Here is a 19,009-nt window from a genome sequence, read left to right on the forward strand (position 1 = left end):
GCTTAATCAAACTGACCAACAGATATTTAATTCAAAATGATTTAAAACAGAAGAAAAAGCAGCAAATCTTCACACATTTAAAGAGCTGGAGCTTTTTGATTGATAATAGACTTCAATGAATCGACTAATCGTTGCAGTTCAGGGTTAAGAGTAAAAAAAATCCTGTCTGGTTCCAGAGAATTTATTTTTATGTTCATATTGTGATTAAATTTTAAACGCTTTTAGTTTTCAGAGTGATGAAGATCAATTTAAACTGGATTCCAGTGAATCCAGCAGAAATGTGAAAAGTTATTTCCTACATTAAGTTTAGTCAGACTATATTATTATTCAAATATATTCACTAATTTGTTACCAGACCTTCTTTTTGACTAAAATCTAATCCATATTTGCTTTTTTAAGTGTGTTAAACACACACAGGTGATTTCATTTATTTTGGTTGACTGTGTTTGACCAACATCTCCAACAATTGATGCACCTGCGAGGGACGAATGATGCCTTCATCATGTGCTGCGTCCCGACTCCAAAGTACATGGAAATACTACACAATAATCTTTATATATATCTTCTCTTTATATATATATATATATAATATACTGTTTTTACAGGTAGTATACAAGAAATTAACTTCTAGAGCTGCAACAATTTGTCATTTTTAAGCAAAAATTACAAACATTTTCTACTAAAATGTGAGGATTTGAAGCTTTTCTTTGTCATACATGATAGTAAACTGAATATTTACATATATTTGACATTTTAAGACGTCACTTTGGGCTGCGTGAAACTATAAATGACATTTATTAATTTTATAGACAAAACAACTAATAATAAAAATAATCTGTAGATAAATTAATAATGAAAACAGTCTCATTAGTTGCAGCTTCTTTTATACTAGCTGGAAATGATACGACTAGTTGTGCTGTTGGACGTCAATCAAACAGTAACTTTAGAAGGTCACTCCTAATTAAACTTCAAAAAGAGACAAAAAATGTCTTTCCAAAAATAATTATAGTTATTTGTTGTTTTCTGAGGTTTTTCCCGGAGCTGTTTCACCATCAGATACTTTGAGGTTTTTTTAGTAAGCATACTGAATTGTTGAGTTTACTTCATTTAAACTTAATTTCCAGTTTCAACACACAACATACTAAAAAAAACCTGCTTAGAAGTAGTTTGCAGTATGAAATGGGACACAGATAATTATTATTAGACATAACGAGTCCTGTGGCCTCAGTGTAGCAAAGGACCAATCAGGTAGAAACATAAAACACCTGTAAGAGTCTGCAGGGCCTTTAAATCTGAATAACCAAACTGGTTTCACAGCAGATATGTTGACATGTCACAGTAGGCTGAATGATACGAAGGTTTACTGGGACACTTGAACACAACAGACCCTTCGTTAATGTTATTAGTAACATCTGTGTTTTTCCTACTATGACACGTCAAATTGTTTACTGAGAAAGTATAAATATTAAACCAAAACAATAATTAAGATACTGAGAGTACCTGCTCACATACACATTTCTACATACCATCACTGACCAGTGGTGGAACAAGTACTCAGATCCTTTACTTAAGTAAAACAACGTAAAATACTACATTAAAGTAAAAGTCCCACATTTAAAATGTACTTGAATGTCCCTTATCAGTGATATATTATTATTTATGACTTTAGACTATTAATCAGAATTTGTTTTAACTACTTTATATACAATTAGGTAGTTTAGTCCAGTGGTTCCCAACCTGGGGGTCGAACCCTTCCAAAGGGTCGTAAGAGTCACGATTACTGGGACACAAATTTATATTGTACGCAGTTTTTTTTAACTTCTAATCTGTGTTTTTGTTTATAATATTGGTTAAATTTACATTTTGAGACTAAAATATATGTTAAATTACATCTTATATATGTAATTCAATTAACAATCATATCATATATAATCATATCACACTGCTGCACCAGCAACTGCCAAATTGGGTTTAATAAAGTAATAATTGATAAATAAATGTTATTAAATGTTTAATTGGTGAAACTGCAAACAACTCATCTGAAACATGACGCTGCTTTTTGATAAGGGTCATAAAGGTTGGGAACAACATCTGGTTTCATCTTTTATCTTATTAATTAATACGTTTAGGTATCTAAAAAGTAACAACTCTGGATTCAAGCGGATTAAAAAGTGCAATATTTCCCTCTTAAATGTAGTGAAGTATTAGAATAAAATAGCATAACACGGATACACTCAAGCAAAACACAAAGAACCTTGTCATCGTATCTCACTCCGCTGCAGCTTCCCACAAAAACTGAAAAACAAATCTGGACACAACTGGACACCAAGATGGAAATAAAGCAAAGTCCTCTAATGTGCCTCTTTATTTAAAGAAAATAAAAATGTCATTTAATCATCCTCCCAGGCCAAACAAGGTTTTTGCACCTCCAGTCAGTTCACTCTCTTTTGGGGATAGACGTGTACTGTAGCAGAAGAAAAGGCTGATGCTGTTTGTACAAGGAGAAGAGCTTGTCTTGTTGGGTGCTGCTCACACATTCATAGTGCCTGTGCCATTGGGTATGGCTCCAAAGGACCAAAGAATTACTAATATTGCACGCTCTCATTTATTCATCTCCATTCTAAACATGCTTTCCTATGTGTGTATGTATACATATTTACCGTATACATACATAGGTATGTACACCTAGGCACACACATAATTAAACATGTATAATTGTACATATATATTTATATAGACCTATAAATTTACATGTACATACATTTATAAAATTTTACACACAACGCACACTCGCCCTCACACGTACGCACGCACACACAATGCGTCTGTGAGTCTATGTTTGTCTTATGTACACATGCGCACAGGCACGCACATCAGTACAGATCTCAGACACACTTCATATCGAAAAAACGTTGGTTCCTATTAAAACAACACCAGGTTGCAATTTGGACACTTTCAATGGATTTCCAATGTTTGTTTAAAGCTGTGAAATTCAAAAAAAAAGAAGAAAAAAAAAAAAAAAAAAGAGGAAAAAGGAAACAAAAAAAAAAAGAAAAGAAAAAAAAAAGGCATGGCGCTGCAACATCTGGTCTTCACTGCAGGTAAGTGGTTAATTTGCATAATGTATACAGGTTTTTAGGATTTTTTCCCTATTTTTTATTTTTTACTAAACAGCATTTCCTTTTTTTTTTTATAAACCAGAAAAAACTAAACTCTACAGAGAAAGTCCCCTACCCGCAGTCTTCCGCTGCCGATAGAGTTTGACATCAAGCTGTACAGCGCAGTCGAAAACATACTTACATCTGAGCTCATTTACAGGTACAGCCATAATCAAGGCACAAAGATCTACAAGTAGATTTGTTTTTCTTTCAATTAAGTTGTACAAAATAATATTACATTTTACAGTCTGTACAGGATAATTCAACCTTGCACAGTGTACAAGTTAACAAAAAAACAAAACCAAAAAAAAAACAAAACAAAACTGAAATCAAAAAAAAAAGGAGAACAATACATTTTTCTCTCCCGTCCCTCCCCCCCCACCCTCCCCTCCCATCAGTATCTCTAAGCTAAAAGGATGGTTTGTGTGGAAAAAAAAAAAGGAGGCAGGTCCGAGTCCGTGGAGGCAGGGCTAAGGTGCAGAGAGCTCAGTCCCTTTTCCTTCATTGAAATCCTTCTTCATGTCGTCGATTTTGTTTTTCCCGCCCCTCCCTTCTCTTGTTTTTTTTTTTTTTCTCCGCTCCACATGTCTCTCGGCTGCTGCTGCTGCTGCTGCTGCTCGGTCCACCCTGCAGCTCGGCAAGCTAACATCGTGACAGGGTAATAAATATTGTGATGCTACATTGTGTGTATGCTTCCTCTGGAGAAAAAACAACAACAACAACAACAACCAAAAAAAAAAAAAGAAAAAAAAAAAGAAAAAAAAAAAGAAAAAAGTTATTAAGGAACCTGATGCAAAGTGCATTTATCTCTTCATCCACTCGGTTCCCCTCCGTCCTCTCGTGTCTCCTCTCTCCGTCGTCCAGTCGTCTTCCGCGCGGAGAGGAGGAGGAGCAGAGGAACTGTTAAAGTTGGAGGGGTGACGGGGCAAAAAAAAAAAACAAAAACAAAAAAAAAAAAGGAAGGGAAGAGGGGAGGGGTGTGTGGGAGGGGAGGGGGGAGCAGGGGGGCAAAGGTCATGGTGGTGATGCCAGCTTCGGCCGGCAGGTGACACAAACATAAACACACACACACACACACACACATACGCTTGCTCACATGGCATTCCTCCTTCTTATCTCTCTCTCACACACACACACACACACACACACACACACACACACACACACACACACACACACACACACACACACACACTCTCTCTCTCTGCCTCTACACTGAGGTCCTGCAGGTGTGTTTCATGTATCCACACCCACCAGTCCAGGTCCAATGACAAAGCCGAAAAACAGAAGGACACAAGGGGCAAAAAAAAAAAAAAGGAGGTAGCCCAAGGCTTAGTGGAATGACAAAAATCAAGGCATTCAAAAGGAAGGATTAAAAAAAAAAAAAAAAAAAAAAAAGCGGCACGCAACAACTTTGTTCCCCAACCTTCCTTTTACATCGGTGAAATGGGGATGAATCGGTCTCAGAGAGAAAAAAAAAAAAAAAAAAAAAAAAAAAACGTACAAAAAGCTAAGAAGTTAAGAAGAGGAAGAGGATTTGACACACTTCAGTAGTACTTCATAGTCCTCGACAGGAGGGGTGGTCAGGGGTTGTTGAGGGTTTCTTTGGGGGGAGGAGGAGGAGGAGGAGGAGGTGGGTGGGTGGAGGTTCAGGGGAGGAGTAGGAGGTGGTGGAGGAGGTGGAGGAGGAGGAGGAGGAGGAGGAGGAGGAAGAGGAAGGGTTCGTCAAGGATGCAGAATGGTGGAGAAAACACAGAAGGCTGACGGAGGCGGTCCCATCACAAGAGTTCGTACTGCCGCAGGTGCATTCTCTGGATGATGTCCCGGCAGTCGTTGAACACCCGCCGGATGTTCTCTGTGTCCACGGCGCAGGTGAAGTGGGGGTAGCAGTAGTGTCTGCCGTCGCCGCTCGCAGTGCTGATCCGCTGAGGGGGGGGGGAGGAGACGGGAAACACACGTCAGGAGGGGTCTCACTTCATCTTTGATACCAACAGATGACACGGGTTCAAACTCCGGGTTCAAGAATTCCTACCATCTTCAAAAATGCTGCTGTCACCCTGACCTTTGACCTTCTGGGATCAGTAACGTTTTATAATGAAATTTAAAGGGGACATATTATGCTTTTTTATGATTTTCTGTTATTTTTATACTGTTATGATGTCGGATGTCTACGTTAAACATGGTCAAAGTTTCAAAACTTGAGGTGAATGTATGTAAATTGGTGCCTGCAAGTCAAAAGTCAGGGCTCAAACAGCCTGTTTCTGCATGAAGGGGTCAGTATAAGATAAATAATAAGTTTTTTGAACTGTAAATCATGCATAGATGTTTCAGTAGAGTCCCAGAAATAAACTATCAACCTGGAAATGAGTATGATACGTCCCCTCAAGCATAAGACTGGTGTTAGTCTTTATTTTTCTTATTAGACTAAATCAACTATGTGTTAGTCCACCTCTCAATACTTTCCTCCTTCCCTTCCCTGTCTGGTAGTAACCTCACCGAGCCTACAGGTTACTTACTCAAGACAAGTTTTTTCTTTTTCTTTTTTTAAATGGTCACATCTATAGTTTCATTTTTAAAAAGGGGCTCAGTAATTTCCTGAAACAGCTGGTCACTGTGGTTTTTATTAAACGTTGCAGTAAATAGCACATTTGTCAGGGACTTTTTACAGCTGCGGACAAACACACGTTTTGGTGAGTATTTCTGGCAGGAGGATGGGTTGTATGAGACAGTCTCAAAATAAACCACAGCAGTCGTGTTTGCGGTGATGAAGGCGCAACAGTGCGGCTCGCTGACGTGTTTTAGCTACTGTGCAGGATGTCAGTGTTCGGCTACACGGCAACACTTGTTAAGAAGATCGATTCGTTTTTAGTTTTAGTCTTTTCATTGCATTTGTTGACAGTGAGAAAAACACTGAATGTTGCTTCAACTAGTTCCAGTTCCTGTAAGTTTAGCTTTGATTGGTTTGAGGACTTAGTCACCCTTTAACACCTCTGGTTTTCAAACCAAGTGGGAAAAGATAAAAAGCGTCACTTTGACTACAGAAACTTTAAGAATCTCACAGCAGCCAATACTCCATTTGCTGTCTGTCAGATTTACAGTTTCTAAAGCTAATAATGCTGAACTTTGACCACAAAAGCGTCAAGTAGCAAACATGTTTCAGGCAACTGAAACATGTTTGGCCCTCTTTATCCAGCCTTAAACACATACATTATACTAAACAAAATTAGACCAGTGTTTAATACTGTTAAGGCAAATGATACGTGTCATTACAGCTCTACAATGGAAGTAAAACATCAGGAAATTGTGCAATTTGTTACAGGACAGAAGGCTGTGAAGCTTTCTGAGAAACACCAGTTTGCTGTAAAAATAAAGAAGTAACATTTCTCAATGAAATGCTTCATGTTACACTGTTAAAACTACTAATAGCATAAATATAAACATGTGATTTGATGTATGTAACATGAATGTAAAGCAAACAACTCTATATCTCCTCTATCTGCTGAGGACGACTGTGAGATGTGGTTGAAAGTGGGCCTTGAGTCAACGTGACTGTGTGTGATTCTTCATTATAAAGCAGCAACATGTCTGGTTGTTGCTCTGCAGCTCGTTGGCAGAAAACTTCTCCTCATGAGAAGTGCAGCATTAGCAGAAGTGTTTTATCAAGTTCACACATGAAAGCTGTTATTTGTATTTGGCTTGAATCCAGCAGCGCTGAGTAAAATAAACTAAGTTATGAATTAACAGGACGAAGCTAATCATGTTTGGACACTGATTAACTTCAGCTTACTTCAAACGGTCCGAATATACGGCGATATTACTTACAAGAAACTCATCTCGGATGAAGAACTTCGCTCTCGTCACTCTTGGGTCTTCACCAGGTTCAGGAGTTGCTAAAAGAACAACAGAGACACAGTTAAAACGAGCTTACATAAAAAAGGTAATAAGTGTTTTTAATAAATGTGTATCTCAGTGGCACACAAACCTTCATTTGGTATGGTGTAGCGAGCATATTCGGGGAAGTAGTCTTCAATTTTGGATTTTCCAGCTAATACTTTCTCAGCCAGCATGTCCTGCTTGTTCAGGAATAATATGACCGATATAGTACGTAACCATCTGAAAAACAAATCCGCAAAAACAGCAAACGACATTAAGGAAACAGCATCGGCACCGCGTACAGTCGTCCACAGTATGACTTCACCCCGAGAAAAAAGCCCTGTCGGTGTTTAGATGTGTATAAATACAGGAGGAGAGCGATGAAAGGGTAACCGTGCAAGTGTTTGGATTAAAAACACAGAAATTATGTTGCACAGCTTGTTCGCAGGTGGACGTTTTTTCATTCATTGAGATGAATAAGTTCAGTACAATGGCTGAAAGAACTGCTCCTTCTAACTTCAGTAAAGTTTATAATGCAGATGGAGCTGAAAAGATAAAGTAAGACTGTTTTAAATCTTATGATATGGCCTGTTGAAAATAGAATCCAACTGATGTATTTAAAGGACGGGCTCACAAATATTCAAGTCCGTCTTAAAACAACAGTCGGGCGTCCATATGAACGTTGAAACAGGTTTTGCTCGCTATCATCATTCCTCCTGTTCATACTGAACATTAGAAGATCCGACTGTGCTTATAAATTAAGTAATGGGGGACAAAAATCACAGTTCGTCTGATTAAGTGGAGGTATAGTAACAAAAAGAGGGAATTTGGCACTAAAAAGGCCGTAACGTTGAGAGATATGAGAAGATTTGACTCATTTGGACGGCTGAAGCCTCAAATTAGGTTTACAGAATTAGCATTGTACTTCTCTAAATAATTATTATTCATTTTAACGTCAGGACGTGTCTAGAGAAGGATGACTTGAAACCACCGGGCCGGCGTGTTAATCAGTTTGAATTAAAACCTTCAATCGAAACACCAGACCAGTGATTCGGATTCAACATTCTGCAGACATCAAACCACCTGGATGTTTCTTCGCAGACAATAAACAATAAAACAAAGTATGAATGACCTCAAGGACCTAAAATAAACTACTCGGCTCAAACTTTATTCAAACTTTCAGACACACCTGTTGTTCCAAATACTGCGGAAGAGGTCCAGGGCTTCCCGTAGCCTGTTGGTGTTATTGTCTTCCCTTATTACCATGTTGTAGCTGCTGCTGGCCACCACGAAGATGATAGCAGTGACGTCTGGAGGGAGAGCAGAGGGAAACTGAAATCAGAGCAGCTCTCTGACATCACACATTTGTGTAGCGAATAAGCCAGAAAAAAAAAAAAAAGGAGGTGACACTGGAGACGGATGAGATGTGACAGGAGGAGAACGTGTTTCTGGTTTGAGGACGTACGACGTGGCTATTTGAAGGAAAACAAGAACAAAAAAAAGGCTGAAAGTCTCACCATTAAAGCACTGGATCCATTTTCTCCTTTCATCTCTCTGGCCTCCAACATCAAACATGCTGTGGAGGAGACAAAATACTGGGTCAGGCTGAGACACAACAACACACTCACCGCTGCCCTCTTGTGGTCAAAGAGTTCACATCTCTGGTGGGACGGGGGACTGAGGACGTCAGGTACATATTGTACTGGAGTTGGCCTAAAACAAGCTGGTTTTATTTTAACGATTATTCAAAAGAAAATTGTCACATCTGATTGTTTTTTTTTTCTATTTTTGAGCTCAATCTGCTCCTGGTTTCAGGTCTGTCTTGGTGAAATAAAAGTCTCAAACCTGGAAATAATAAATAATATGTATAACAGCGTTATTTGCACCCACGCAGTACCCTGTCTGACCCTGCTTGGATGTTTGGAAGTCATCAAAGCTAAATGATGAAAAACGCACACCCAAAGGGAAGTCATGTCCCAGAGCTTTTTTTATCAATCATTCAGGATGATATAATTTGATACAAAGACCCATTTCAGATGGTAGAATAAGTCTGTTGTGTCTGCGATTTTTGCAGAAGTGGGTCATCTCATCTGACATCATCAAAGCAGTTACAAAACATTTACTCTAACCTTTATTGGCTGCTCTTATAACTGCAACCAATGGTCAATAACTTTTCAGCTGGCTCAGACGAGTCACAACGGTTCACCGCAGAGGATTAATTTTACATTTTAGGCATTTAGCTGACGTTCATTTACGCGTCAGCTTCCCGCCGCCGAGCAGGTTTGCGGGATTCGGTGTTTTGTTCGAGGACACGTTTAAGGGGTTTACGAACTTTATGACATTTGAGGCTCTTAACACAAGCCCAAATATAGCAATTACACCCAAGAGGGCATTCTTAACTGGGATTATTGGTACGACAGTGATGCAAGAAGTGGGCATAGAAGTGGGGGAGTCTGGGAGTTTTTAACCACACTAAAAAATTCTCACACATTTATATCATCCTTGCATGTAGCCTGTTATAATAAAATCGGTCTTTGTGCCGTAACTAAAGCTAACAATAGATTTAATTAATTAATAATTAACTAACTCTGAAAATTATATTCAATTTCAGTGATATAAAATAGAAATAACACTTTATTTACATTTCAGAAAACAAATCAAAAAATGAACTAAGAGTAAAATAATAAAAAATAAAGTAATATAAAAATAGCATCACGCAAGACAGTTTTACAGTTTAGTCACCAAAAATCCATTCTGGCCTCACTGCCCTTTGCTAAATTGGCTCTGATTGATGTTCAATTGCAGCATCTTTTTATTAGATTACTATAATGACACTTAGTCATCTGTAAATACAAATATTATTTTATGTTCTTTCCCCCCAAAACATATAAAAGAGGGTGAGTAGGTATATTTTTCAGCTCTGAGTAGTGTCTGCAGAGCCTCTTCTAGGTTAGAGGATGTATTTTTTTTTCAGTTGCTAACGTGCAAGTTGGTTACCAAAGAGTCGGTGTAACGAGAAATTAACAGTGATTTGATTTAATTTCTGAGAATTATTAGCACGGATGGCGGCGTCGGCATCATGTGTCTATGACTGAGTGAAAGCCGAGACTTACTGAAAGTTCACTTTGTCTACTTGGAACCTCGTCTCGAAAATCCCTGAAGTTAACACTCGGCAGCGTAGCAGATCCTGAAAAAAAAACACAGAAACAGAAGAATCCAGATCAGAAAAAAACGATCAAGATTTTAAGAGGTGATTTACAAACTTTCTAAACACATTAACAGGAGGACTGACCTGGTCCGTTGGTGTGTAGTCGCTCTGTCTTACAGAGTCAATTCTGTCCAGGAAACTGCAAAGACAGAAACACAACAGATTTAGATTTTGCATTAAACTTCATCTGTTTATCAGGAACACTGAAGTTATTCAGATTCAACAACAAGAAACAATTCAATGTCATCACATATGAAAACTAGGGAATTAATGAGATTTGTCTCCGTAAATACTGATTTCTATAAACAATTTTATAAGCCAGACAAACTGAATCAACAACAGACAAACCGACTAATAAACAGTGAGCCTTGGTTCATCTCTCACAAACCAAAATCCACTTTCACAATACACCAATCTGAAAACAAACACATCCATTCACTGCAAATACAACACAAACCTTCAAATCTGATCACATGTGGCCTCCATCATGCATTAAAACCATCTCATGTGCAGCGCCCGTTCGACATTTAGACGTTCATGTGAGCTACAGTGAATGCTGCAAGTGGCGGCCGCCATGTCTGACTCCCTGTAGAGGCTCTGTACTGTAGGCCGGTGCTGAGGCGGCTGATCGCCACAAGAGGGCAGGGCTGCTCAGTCTGGGCTATTTTGGTCTGTCTCTAGCCAGAGTGATTACATAAGGCGGTTATTGTGGAGGTTAGACAGCTTGCTGTTGCCGTCTCTTCACTACTGAGAGCATGTGCAGCGGTAGCAGCAGCAGCAGCAGCAGCAGTAGCAGCTGGGCCTCTCTGCAGCACAGCAGGCAGGCTCAGGACACCGAGGCTGGGGACACACGGTCACACAGGCCCCTGGATGGTACAGTTAAAAGACTAACACTGCCAGTTTTAGAACCAGAATGCATATAAACTAAACAAAAAGATGCATTACTGGTCTTCTATGGAAATAACCTTTTGAAAAGGTTTTTGATGCGATTGTCCACATTAAGCATACGTCAATAAAATGCTTTACAGATGGCCAAATATGAATTTATAACATTCAATAGGCCTCTTCAGTATGTTTTAGGGCATTTAGCTTTCAGTTACCACGAGAGCAACAGTGGACCACAACCAGGGTTAGAAATTAACAGAGGCCCAAAGCAAAAATGCCCTTGAAAATAGTAGTGGTACAAATATGTTTGCCAGCACGAAATGCAAATGTGTTACTCTCAAAAAAGGACCTAAATACCCTTAAAAGTCATATAAAGGCGGCAAAAAATACAGAAGTTTGTTACCCTTCTTAATATTTAAATGAAAATCAGGCTCAGCATAGTCCAATACGAGGAGAGAATAGTACAACATACATTTTCTATAAGGAAATATTAAAGCAAGTAATTAGAGGAGCTAAAAGGTGCATCAGGTATTTCTTAAGGAGAAGAGTACAGCTATACAGGACACAGATGAGGCTACTGTATCTAACCATCGTTCATTTTTCACCCAAACTGTCTGTGGCTTCAGGATGTCACAAGACAGTCGACATGGCTGCAGAACACAAGAAACCTGATGCACATAAGATTAGTAGTCAGGGTTCAGGTTGCTGTATAGTTTCAGCCAGAGATGGTTTTCTAGTTCATTTTCAATACAGCCCCCCCCCCCCCCCAAAAAAAGTAGCACATCTAACACACCCATCTGGACTTAAATAACAGAATGAATGCTCCATTATGAAGCATTAGATAACAGAGACACCGCTCATGTGCTCTGACAACAATGTTTTCATCACACCGACTTTATTTCTGCCTCACACAGTCCACACAAAAGGAGAAGTGAGGCTATTTCTGAAAGAGCACTCGACTTTCTCACACAAAGTTCATACAGTAGACCAGACATAACACATACAGTATGGAGGACGGGGAGGGAGCTGTTAAAATCTATTTTCACAACCAAATTTGATGCTTTCGAGAAAATATCGATATGAAATATACGTCGGTCAAATCAGCCGGTTTGATATCAAAACTTATATGTACTGATTAGGTCTACAAATCATTATTACACTAATGATTGATCATTTTATGGATTAATTGAATGTTCAGCTTTTAAAATGTAGGAAAAAAAAGATGACAAATGTTATCACATGTTACCACACATTAAAATGACACCTAAAAATAGCTTATTTATTATTTTAGTGCACACTCCACTCTGTACTTATTAACCAGATAAGGTATGCGGGCTAAGTCATCTCCATGGGGTGATCAGTCTGGTCCAGAGGTCTAATCCAGAATGTAAAATTCCCACAATTCTTTCCTGGCCAGAAGAGGAGGAGTCCAGACTTTGTCTTTAACTTACAACCCACCTGACCTTTGAACAGTTGTTACTTTTTGGCCAGACAGCAAGTCAGAGATGATGAACTTCTTACAATTTAACCCCGTCTTGAACTTTAACCTCTCTGGAGACGCCTAAACGTGAACATTGAAGACCACTCGTTTTGATGAACGCGTGGTCGTATTTTTTGCATCTCATGAAGACATGTTTGTGCGCCACAAGCGCATTATGCTGGCGATAGAGGGCAGTAACGCATAACAACAGTTGGTGGCGCTCTACAGCGTAGCGACCGAGCCCGGCAGCCCATGTTAACAACGCAGGTTTCCCAAACATTCACAAAAAGGCTTTTTAAATGTTTTCTGAAGCAGGAAATGCATTTAAAATGTATGTTCAGTGTTATTGGATGAGGGCTGCAACTAATGTGTTCTTCTCTGTTAATTGTTTGATCTATAAAATGTCAAAAAGTATTAAAAAATGTCCACCGCAGATTCCTAAGACCCAATGTGATGTCATCAAATAGCTTGTTGTATCAGCTTTAACCTCCCCTATATCTAAACCTGTATATAAAACCTATTAAGATATTCAGCCAATCATCACGCAAGACAAAAATAAATCAGCAGATTCTCATGATTGTCTTGTTGAAAATAGGAAATATTTGGTATTTGTGCTTCAAAAAACTAAAACTGTTTCTCATCACTATATGTTTCAAGCACTACTGTATAATAGATACTATACACATCATCTTTACATAAAGACAAATACACTAATCTGACATCAACTCAGCAGCATGGATAAATAAAATGATCTATTTAAAAAGGTAGTGCTTCACTGGAACCAAGACACAAACCTGCAAACCCATCAGACTGTATCTGAAAAAAATCACTCACACAGACACAAACACACACAAAAACATAAGCAAAACCAATCTCCAGCTTTTGCCCCATCACTGCAACAATGCAGGAGTATTTTTAGTCAGCCTTCCTTGCAGAAACCTAGCTAGGTTATAATTACTGAGCGCTTTGTGACTGCCATGTGACAGAAGTACTATTGGTAGAGCACTGGAGAGCCAAATATAGTCCTCGTACCCAGCAAGAAAAAAGAACAAGGGTCCTGGATCCAGGAAAAAAAAAAAAAAAAACGGTGAAAAAGATAACATTGATTATGGAGTGGCCGTCCAGATAATGCCTTATCAAAAGGTTTAGGTGCAGTTTTCAGTGACTACAGCTGTTCTGGTCGAGTGCTACAAATAGACGAGCTGGGTTTCATGTCCAGGGAAATCTGTGGTTTGTGTTGGTTTCTTCAATTTCCTCCCTACTGGCATCAGAGATCTTTATGGATGTGGTCATTCTATGCAAATTTGTGGATTTGAGGGATAACAGGCCGCCGGTTTTTCCACTCGGTTATTAATGTGTCCGCAGCATACAGATATAAAAATTATGATTTATAATTTGTTATGATTTTGTTTCCACTTTTTGTGCTTTGTTTTTTTTCTGTTCGGAGCCTGTTCACAGTCTGTGAACTGTCAAACCACATACATCCAGTGGTAGTTTCTTGTTTACCCCACATCAAGAGACATTTTTACTTTCATTTCATGACTGTTCATATGGTTTCTTCTTCATCGGATGGTTGAATTATAAAAAAAAAATCCACTACTATTTTGTCTATTACAGTCCCTCTCTTTCTGTCTGCAGGGCTGGGTTGTCTCTGTATTTAGCCAAAACACATTGTACTCATCTTGCGGGCCAGTCTGTGTTGCTATGTATAGGCTTTGTTGTGGACAGTATCACTTGACTTGGCCTGGTCTTTCTGTGTTTGTTGGCCTCATCTTTCCATAAAACACAGACACAAGCATGAATACACACAGCCAGAACCTCACCCCCATACACACACACACACACACACACACACCAATATGTTGAGGGACAGTTGATGCTGGGGGGCCTCAGGCCTCAGCCCCACGTGGTCCAGGTCACATGTTGCTGCCCATTGAGCAGAAAGGGGGTAGAGGGAAGATGATGGTGGTGGTGGTGGTGGTGGTGGTGGTGGTAGTGGAGAGGCGGGGGCATTAAAACACTTCATACTGGGGCTCGGGGACATGGGTCACCCAGCTCTACAGGGGCTTCATCCTGAACCAGAGCACTGATACAAGCTCTTAGGTCGCTTTCAGAGAGCCACAACAAACAAATAAACAAACAAAGCCTAAAAACAAATAAAGCTACAAACAAGAACTCGCAAAGAAACGAGCAAACAAGCAAAGCAGAGATGATTTTGATTTCATTGAAACATTGTAATTTGTGCCAAAATAAACTGTATGCATGAGACAAGACACGTTCAAAAAACCCAAGAGTCACTTGAGAACATGTGAAAAGAAAGTGAAAACTTGCAACTGGGGGGAAAAAAAAAAAAAAAAAAAAAAAAAAGTCCCACAGACTCCAACAGACAGGCAACCTTCACACCAACCAACAGCGCCCAGCCTCATGTGCTCATTTGATAATTGGGTTGACTTTTTACAAATAGTGGAGCTTCTTTAATTAGCAGTGCAGAGGATCCAATCAATAGTTTCCATATTTTGAGCCGCTCAGGCCAGCATAATGGACTTTCACTTTAGTCTCCGGCTGCCTGGTGACAGCGCTTTAAAAACTCACTGCTGAACACGGCAGCAGCAAACATCACACTGTTTCTAGCAAGTAACGCTTCATTTAAATGTTTTGGTTTTGGGCCTGTACATATATTACTGTATTGTATATTTACTGTAGTTCAGTTGTAGTTTATGTTTATTTTGCCATGATTTAAGAGAGCTATTTAACATAATAATCCATGGTATTTATTTGGAATAAGTCACAGATGACTGACGGAAAACTAATAGTGCTCAGCGTCACCGGACTGACCACACTAGAGGACAAACACATGATCTGTGGGAAGTGCAAAAACTGAAACATGACAAGCAACAGCAATGACTGCCTGTTACTAAACTTTACATAACTTAACATGACACTAGATAAATACATTTAAAACTAAACATAAAAAATCCTGAATCATAATTTTAAATTTTGCGGCTAGGGCTCCAACTAACAACTAACTAACTTTTTCATTATCAATTCATCTGCTGATATATTTATCTAGTCATAATTTTGTCTATAAAATATCAGGAAGTAACAAAAAAGAAGGTTTTGTCAGTCCCAAACCCCTCGATATTTAATGTAAAACAAAAAAAACAGAAATAATTAGCAAATCCTCACGCTGAAGAAGCTCGAAACAGATGATATTTGGTATTTTTTGCTTGAAAAACAACTAAACCGCTTAATTAACTATGAAAACAGTCGCCAATTAATCGACTAATCCATTAATTGTTTCAGCTCTACTTTTCATACTTTCATATTCGTATTAATCCTATGTCTGTCAAACAAACTGTAATCTAATATTTCAATCCGAGAACTTTAACTTCATGCTTCATCTGTCTTCTTCTGTTACAAAACACATCCAGTATCCTAACACAACCAGCTGCACTACACAGCTCATCACATAACACAGACTGTCAGAAGTATTGAGCTGGTACAGCACACGGAGCCACGTGCGGCAGCGGCAGCGCACACACACACATACACACATTAAAAAAAAAAGAAAAAAAAAAAAAAAAAAGAAAGTGAAGGTGGAGCTGTGCAGGATCCTGGTCACCTGGTGGAAAGATCTGAGCCCTGGGTTCAACTCATCCATCCAAACAGGAACACTGTGCAGTTTGGGAGATGGATCTGAAACTAGACAAATCCATCAACGGCTCAGTGGGTACTTCCTAAATATAGGAGCAAGAACGGAGACACTCCTGAAAGTCAAACCAAATCTTGTGTAAACAAAAGTGCCTGCTTTATCTCAAGGCCGCCAATTCGCCTTCCAGGGCCACATCAAGTCATGGTTTTGAAAGGTGTTGTATAAAAATGTAAAATACATTGTAATGCCCTTTTGTCTCTGTTCAACGTCTACGTGGACCATTACATTACCACTGCTTAAAAATAGACTCAGCCCCCAAAATTCAGTGTTTAAGGCATAGCGGGGCCTGATGTGGAGCTCCCGAACTACAGTTCTCACAGTGAAATTGACTTATGGGTTCCTCTAAAATAATACTGAAGCCTAACATCAATACACTATCTGTCAGCTACTGAATTAGTCTGCGCCAAAAATAGAAAACCAAGTAAAAATAGTCTAATCAACAATATCGAGCAGGGGTTTCAATTCTCTCGCCCCGTAAACAACCGCGGCCTCCCATGTCAAATTAGTTGTTCCGCTTGCAAAGTCAACCGGTGACCCAGTGAAAATGAGCTTTTCCTCTTTTCCCCTAATCAAAAGTCGATAACCAATGACTAATATCAGACAGGGGGGGCGGGGGGGAGAGTCTACAGTATCAGTGCAGATTGCATAAGCTTGAGCTCGAGCTGTACCAGCTAAACAGGGGCGACGGGTAGAAATTAACAAAATAGACACATGAGGATTGAAATTCTCTGTTTAAAAGCACAAATTTCCCTCTAAATCTTTTTATTATATAATTATTTATTGATGTTAAACATGAAGATTCTCTGCTGAATGAAATAAATCCAGAACTCGAGCTGCGAGGGGCCTGCTGCGTGTGCCTATTTGTGTAGTTCACAAACCGGCCTCCGGGTGGCATCCCTTCGCTCCTGCTGCACACAGACACTCTTCCACACTGACCCTGCCTGCTTTTAGCAGCTGGGTTCCCATGGCAACCCCAGTCGGTCCATACCACTCCTCTCTCTCTCTCTCTCTCTTTTTCTATCTCCCCGTCTCTTCCTAAGCCAGGCTACACTTGTATCCTTCCATTCCCAGACTCTCCCATACATCAACACAAAGCAGAAGCATGCTCTGTGCTAGCTTTCCGCAGTGTATGTGTGTCAGTGTGTGTGTGTGTGTGTGTGTGTGTGTGTGTGTGTGTGTGTGTTTGGTGGGAGGGCAAAGCAAATTTAGGCTTATGAAGACAGATTATTTTAGAGTGCCACCATCTCAAGCACATAACCAAAAATAAGTCACATTTTCACAGAAGGGGGGAGGAATGTAATGTGTACTGTATAGCATATAAAAAGACACACAAGTTATATGTTACTGTCACAACCCGACAGGCGCAGTTGTGATAAATTAAGACGGGGGTTATACGAGTTGAGAGCTGAACAGTGGGGATAATTGATAAGGATGTTACAAGTCATGGAGCAGTCAATAGGAGTCCCGTGAGATGGGCCTGGCCACCCTAATGCACACTGGAAAATGACACTTTATGGCCAAAGTGGTAACTGCTAAAACCGTGACGGCTTTGTAAAAAAAAGTAATTCACTCCTTCATTAGGAGACGACTCAGGTTCAAGCTCACAGCAGCTTTATGCGCTGCCGGGATGCAGCTAGTGTACAAATCACCAGGCCGGTTTCCTCTGTCGTCTCTGTGATGCCAGCAGATCAAGGGAACGTGATTGGAGGTGATTTGATGCGTTGGTGATTAGTGGGATATCTATGCAGAGTAATGAGTGTACGGTGTAGCTGCTTTGCAAGTGAACAGGTGAGAGCAGGGTCAGAGGACGCACACAGGTAGCGCAGATAATACCAGCAGATCCTCGGAGAAATAGTACTAATCTTAATTTTAGAGCTGAAACTAATTTAATCATTATCGAATAGATAGAAAAGATTAGTCTTTTGCTCGATAAAATGTCAGAAAATGGTGAAAAATGTTGATAACTGTTTCCCAAAACCTCAGGTGACGTCCTCCAACGTCTTGTTTTGTCCTGACCGACAGTCAACAACTCAAACATAGTCAGTTTACTGTCACTGAAGACTCAAGAAACCAGAAAATATTCACATCAGAGAAGCTGGAACAAGAGAGAGTTGCAGATCCGTTTTCTGTCAATCAACTAATCAATTAATCGTCGCAGTTCTACTTAATTTGTTATTTGGTGAAATTAAATCCTGAGCTGATTTACCACCACTTTCTGAATATCCTGGACTATAAGTAGCAGACCAAACACAATATCTAGAAATAAAGGTGGTACGAATTTCATTTGTTATTAAATGATTGAATTTGTTTGCTATTAGAATCGATCAATCAGCATTAACGTCATCTAAGACAACAGCTGTTTGTTGTTTTTTTTTACTATGAGAGCTCTTTGAAAGAGTAGGATGACATCACAGTACGTCTGCTGTGGGTTTACAGATATTACGGTAAACAATTAATACTTTTCAGTCAAAATCAGGAAGGTCAAAACTCAAAAAGTACACAGTTTTGACTATTTTCAGTATTGATTCATCTTATTTTTGTTCGGTTACTTCCTCAATGTGAAAAATACCCATCATAGTTTTCTAAAGCTCAAGATGATGTCATTTTATCTGACCAAAAGTCAAAAACCAAAATATTTTCATCACATAAAACAAAGAAAAGCACAATTTAAGGAGGAAATGTTTTGTATTTCT

At 39.3% G+C, this 19,009-nt stretch overlaps 1 protein-coding gene across 2 annotated transcripts in view; it reads right to left on the minus strand.

The window, feature by feature from the left end:
• Positions 1-4,517: 4,517 nt before the first annotated feature.
• gnal (guanine nucleotide binding protein (G protein), alpha activating activity polypeptide, olfactory type) overlaps positions 4,518-19,009 on the minus strand; it is a 44,530-nt gene continuing 30,038 nt past the window's right edge. Inside the window, exons 6-12 of one of the 2 annotated variants that reach the window (XM_042430053.1) lie at positions 10,324-10,378; positions 10,145-10,218; positions 8,549-8,607; positions 8,221-8,341; positions 7,141-7,271; positions 6,981-7,048; positions 4,518-5,083 (exon numbers count right to left, since the gene is read on the minus strand). In XM_042430053.1, coding sequence (XP_042285987.1) covers positions 4,937-5,083; positions 6,981-7,048; positions 7,141-7,271; positions 8,221-8,341; positions 8,549-8,607; positions 10,145-10,218; positions 10,324-10,378 — 655 coding nt within the window. In that variant the 3' untranslated portion in view covers positions 4,518-4,936. The remainder of the gene's footprint in view (positions 5,084-6,980; positions 7,049-7,140; positions 7,272-8,220; positions 8,342-8,548; positions 8,608-10,144; positions 10,219-10,323; positions 10,379-19,009) is intronic. The other variant, XM_042430054.1, reaches the window with a different exon arrangement.

Source organism: Thunnus maccoyii, chromosome 12 (genome assembly GCF_910596095.1).
Source record: "Thunnus maccoyii chromosome 12, fThuMac1.1, whole genome shotgun sequence".
NCBI lineage: Eukaryota > Metazoa > Chordata > Actinopteri > Scombriformes > Scombridae > Thunnus > Thunnus maccoyii.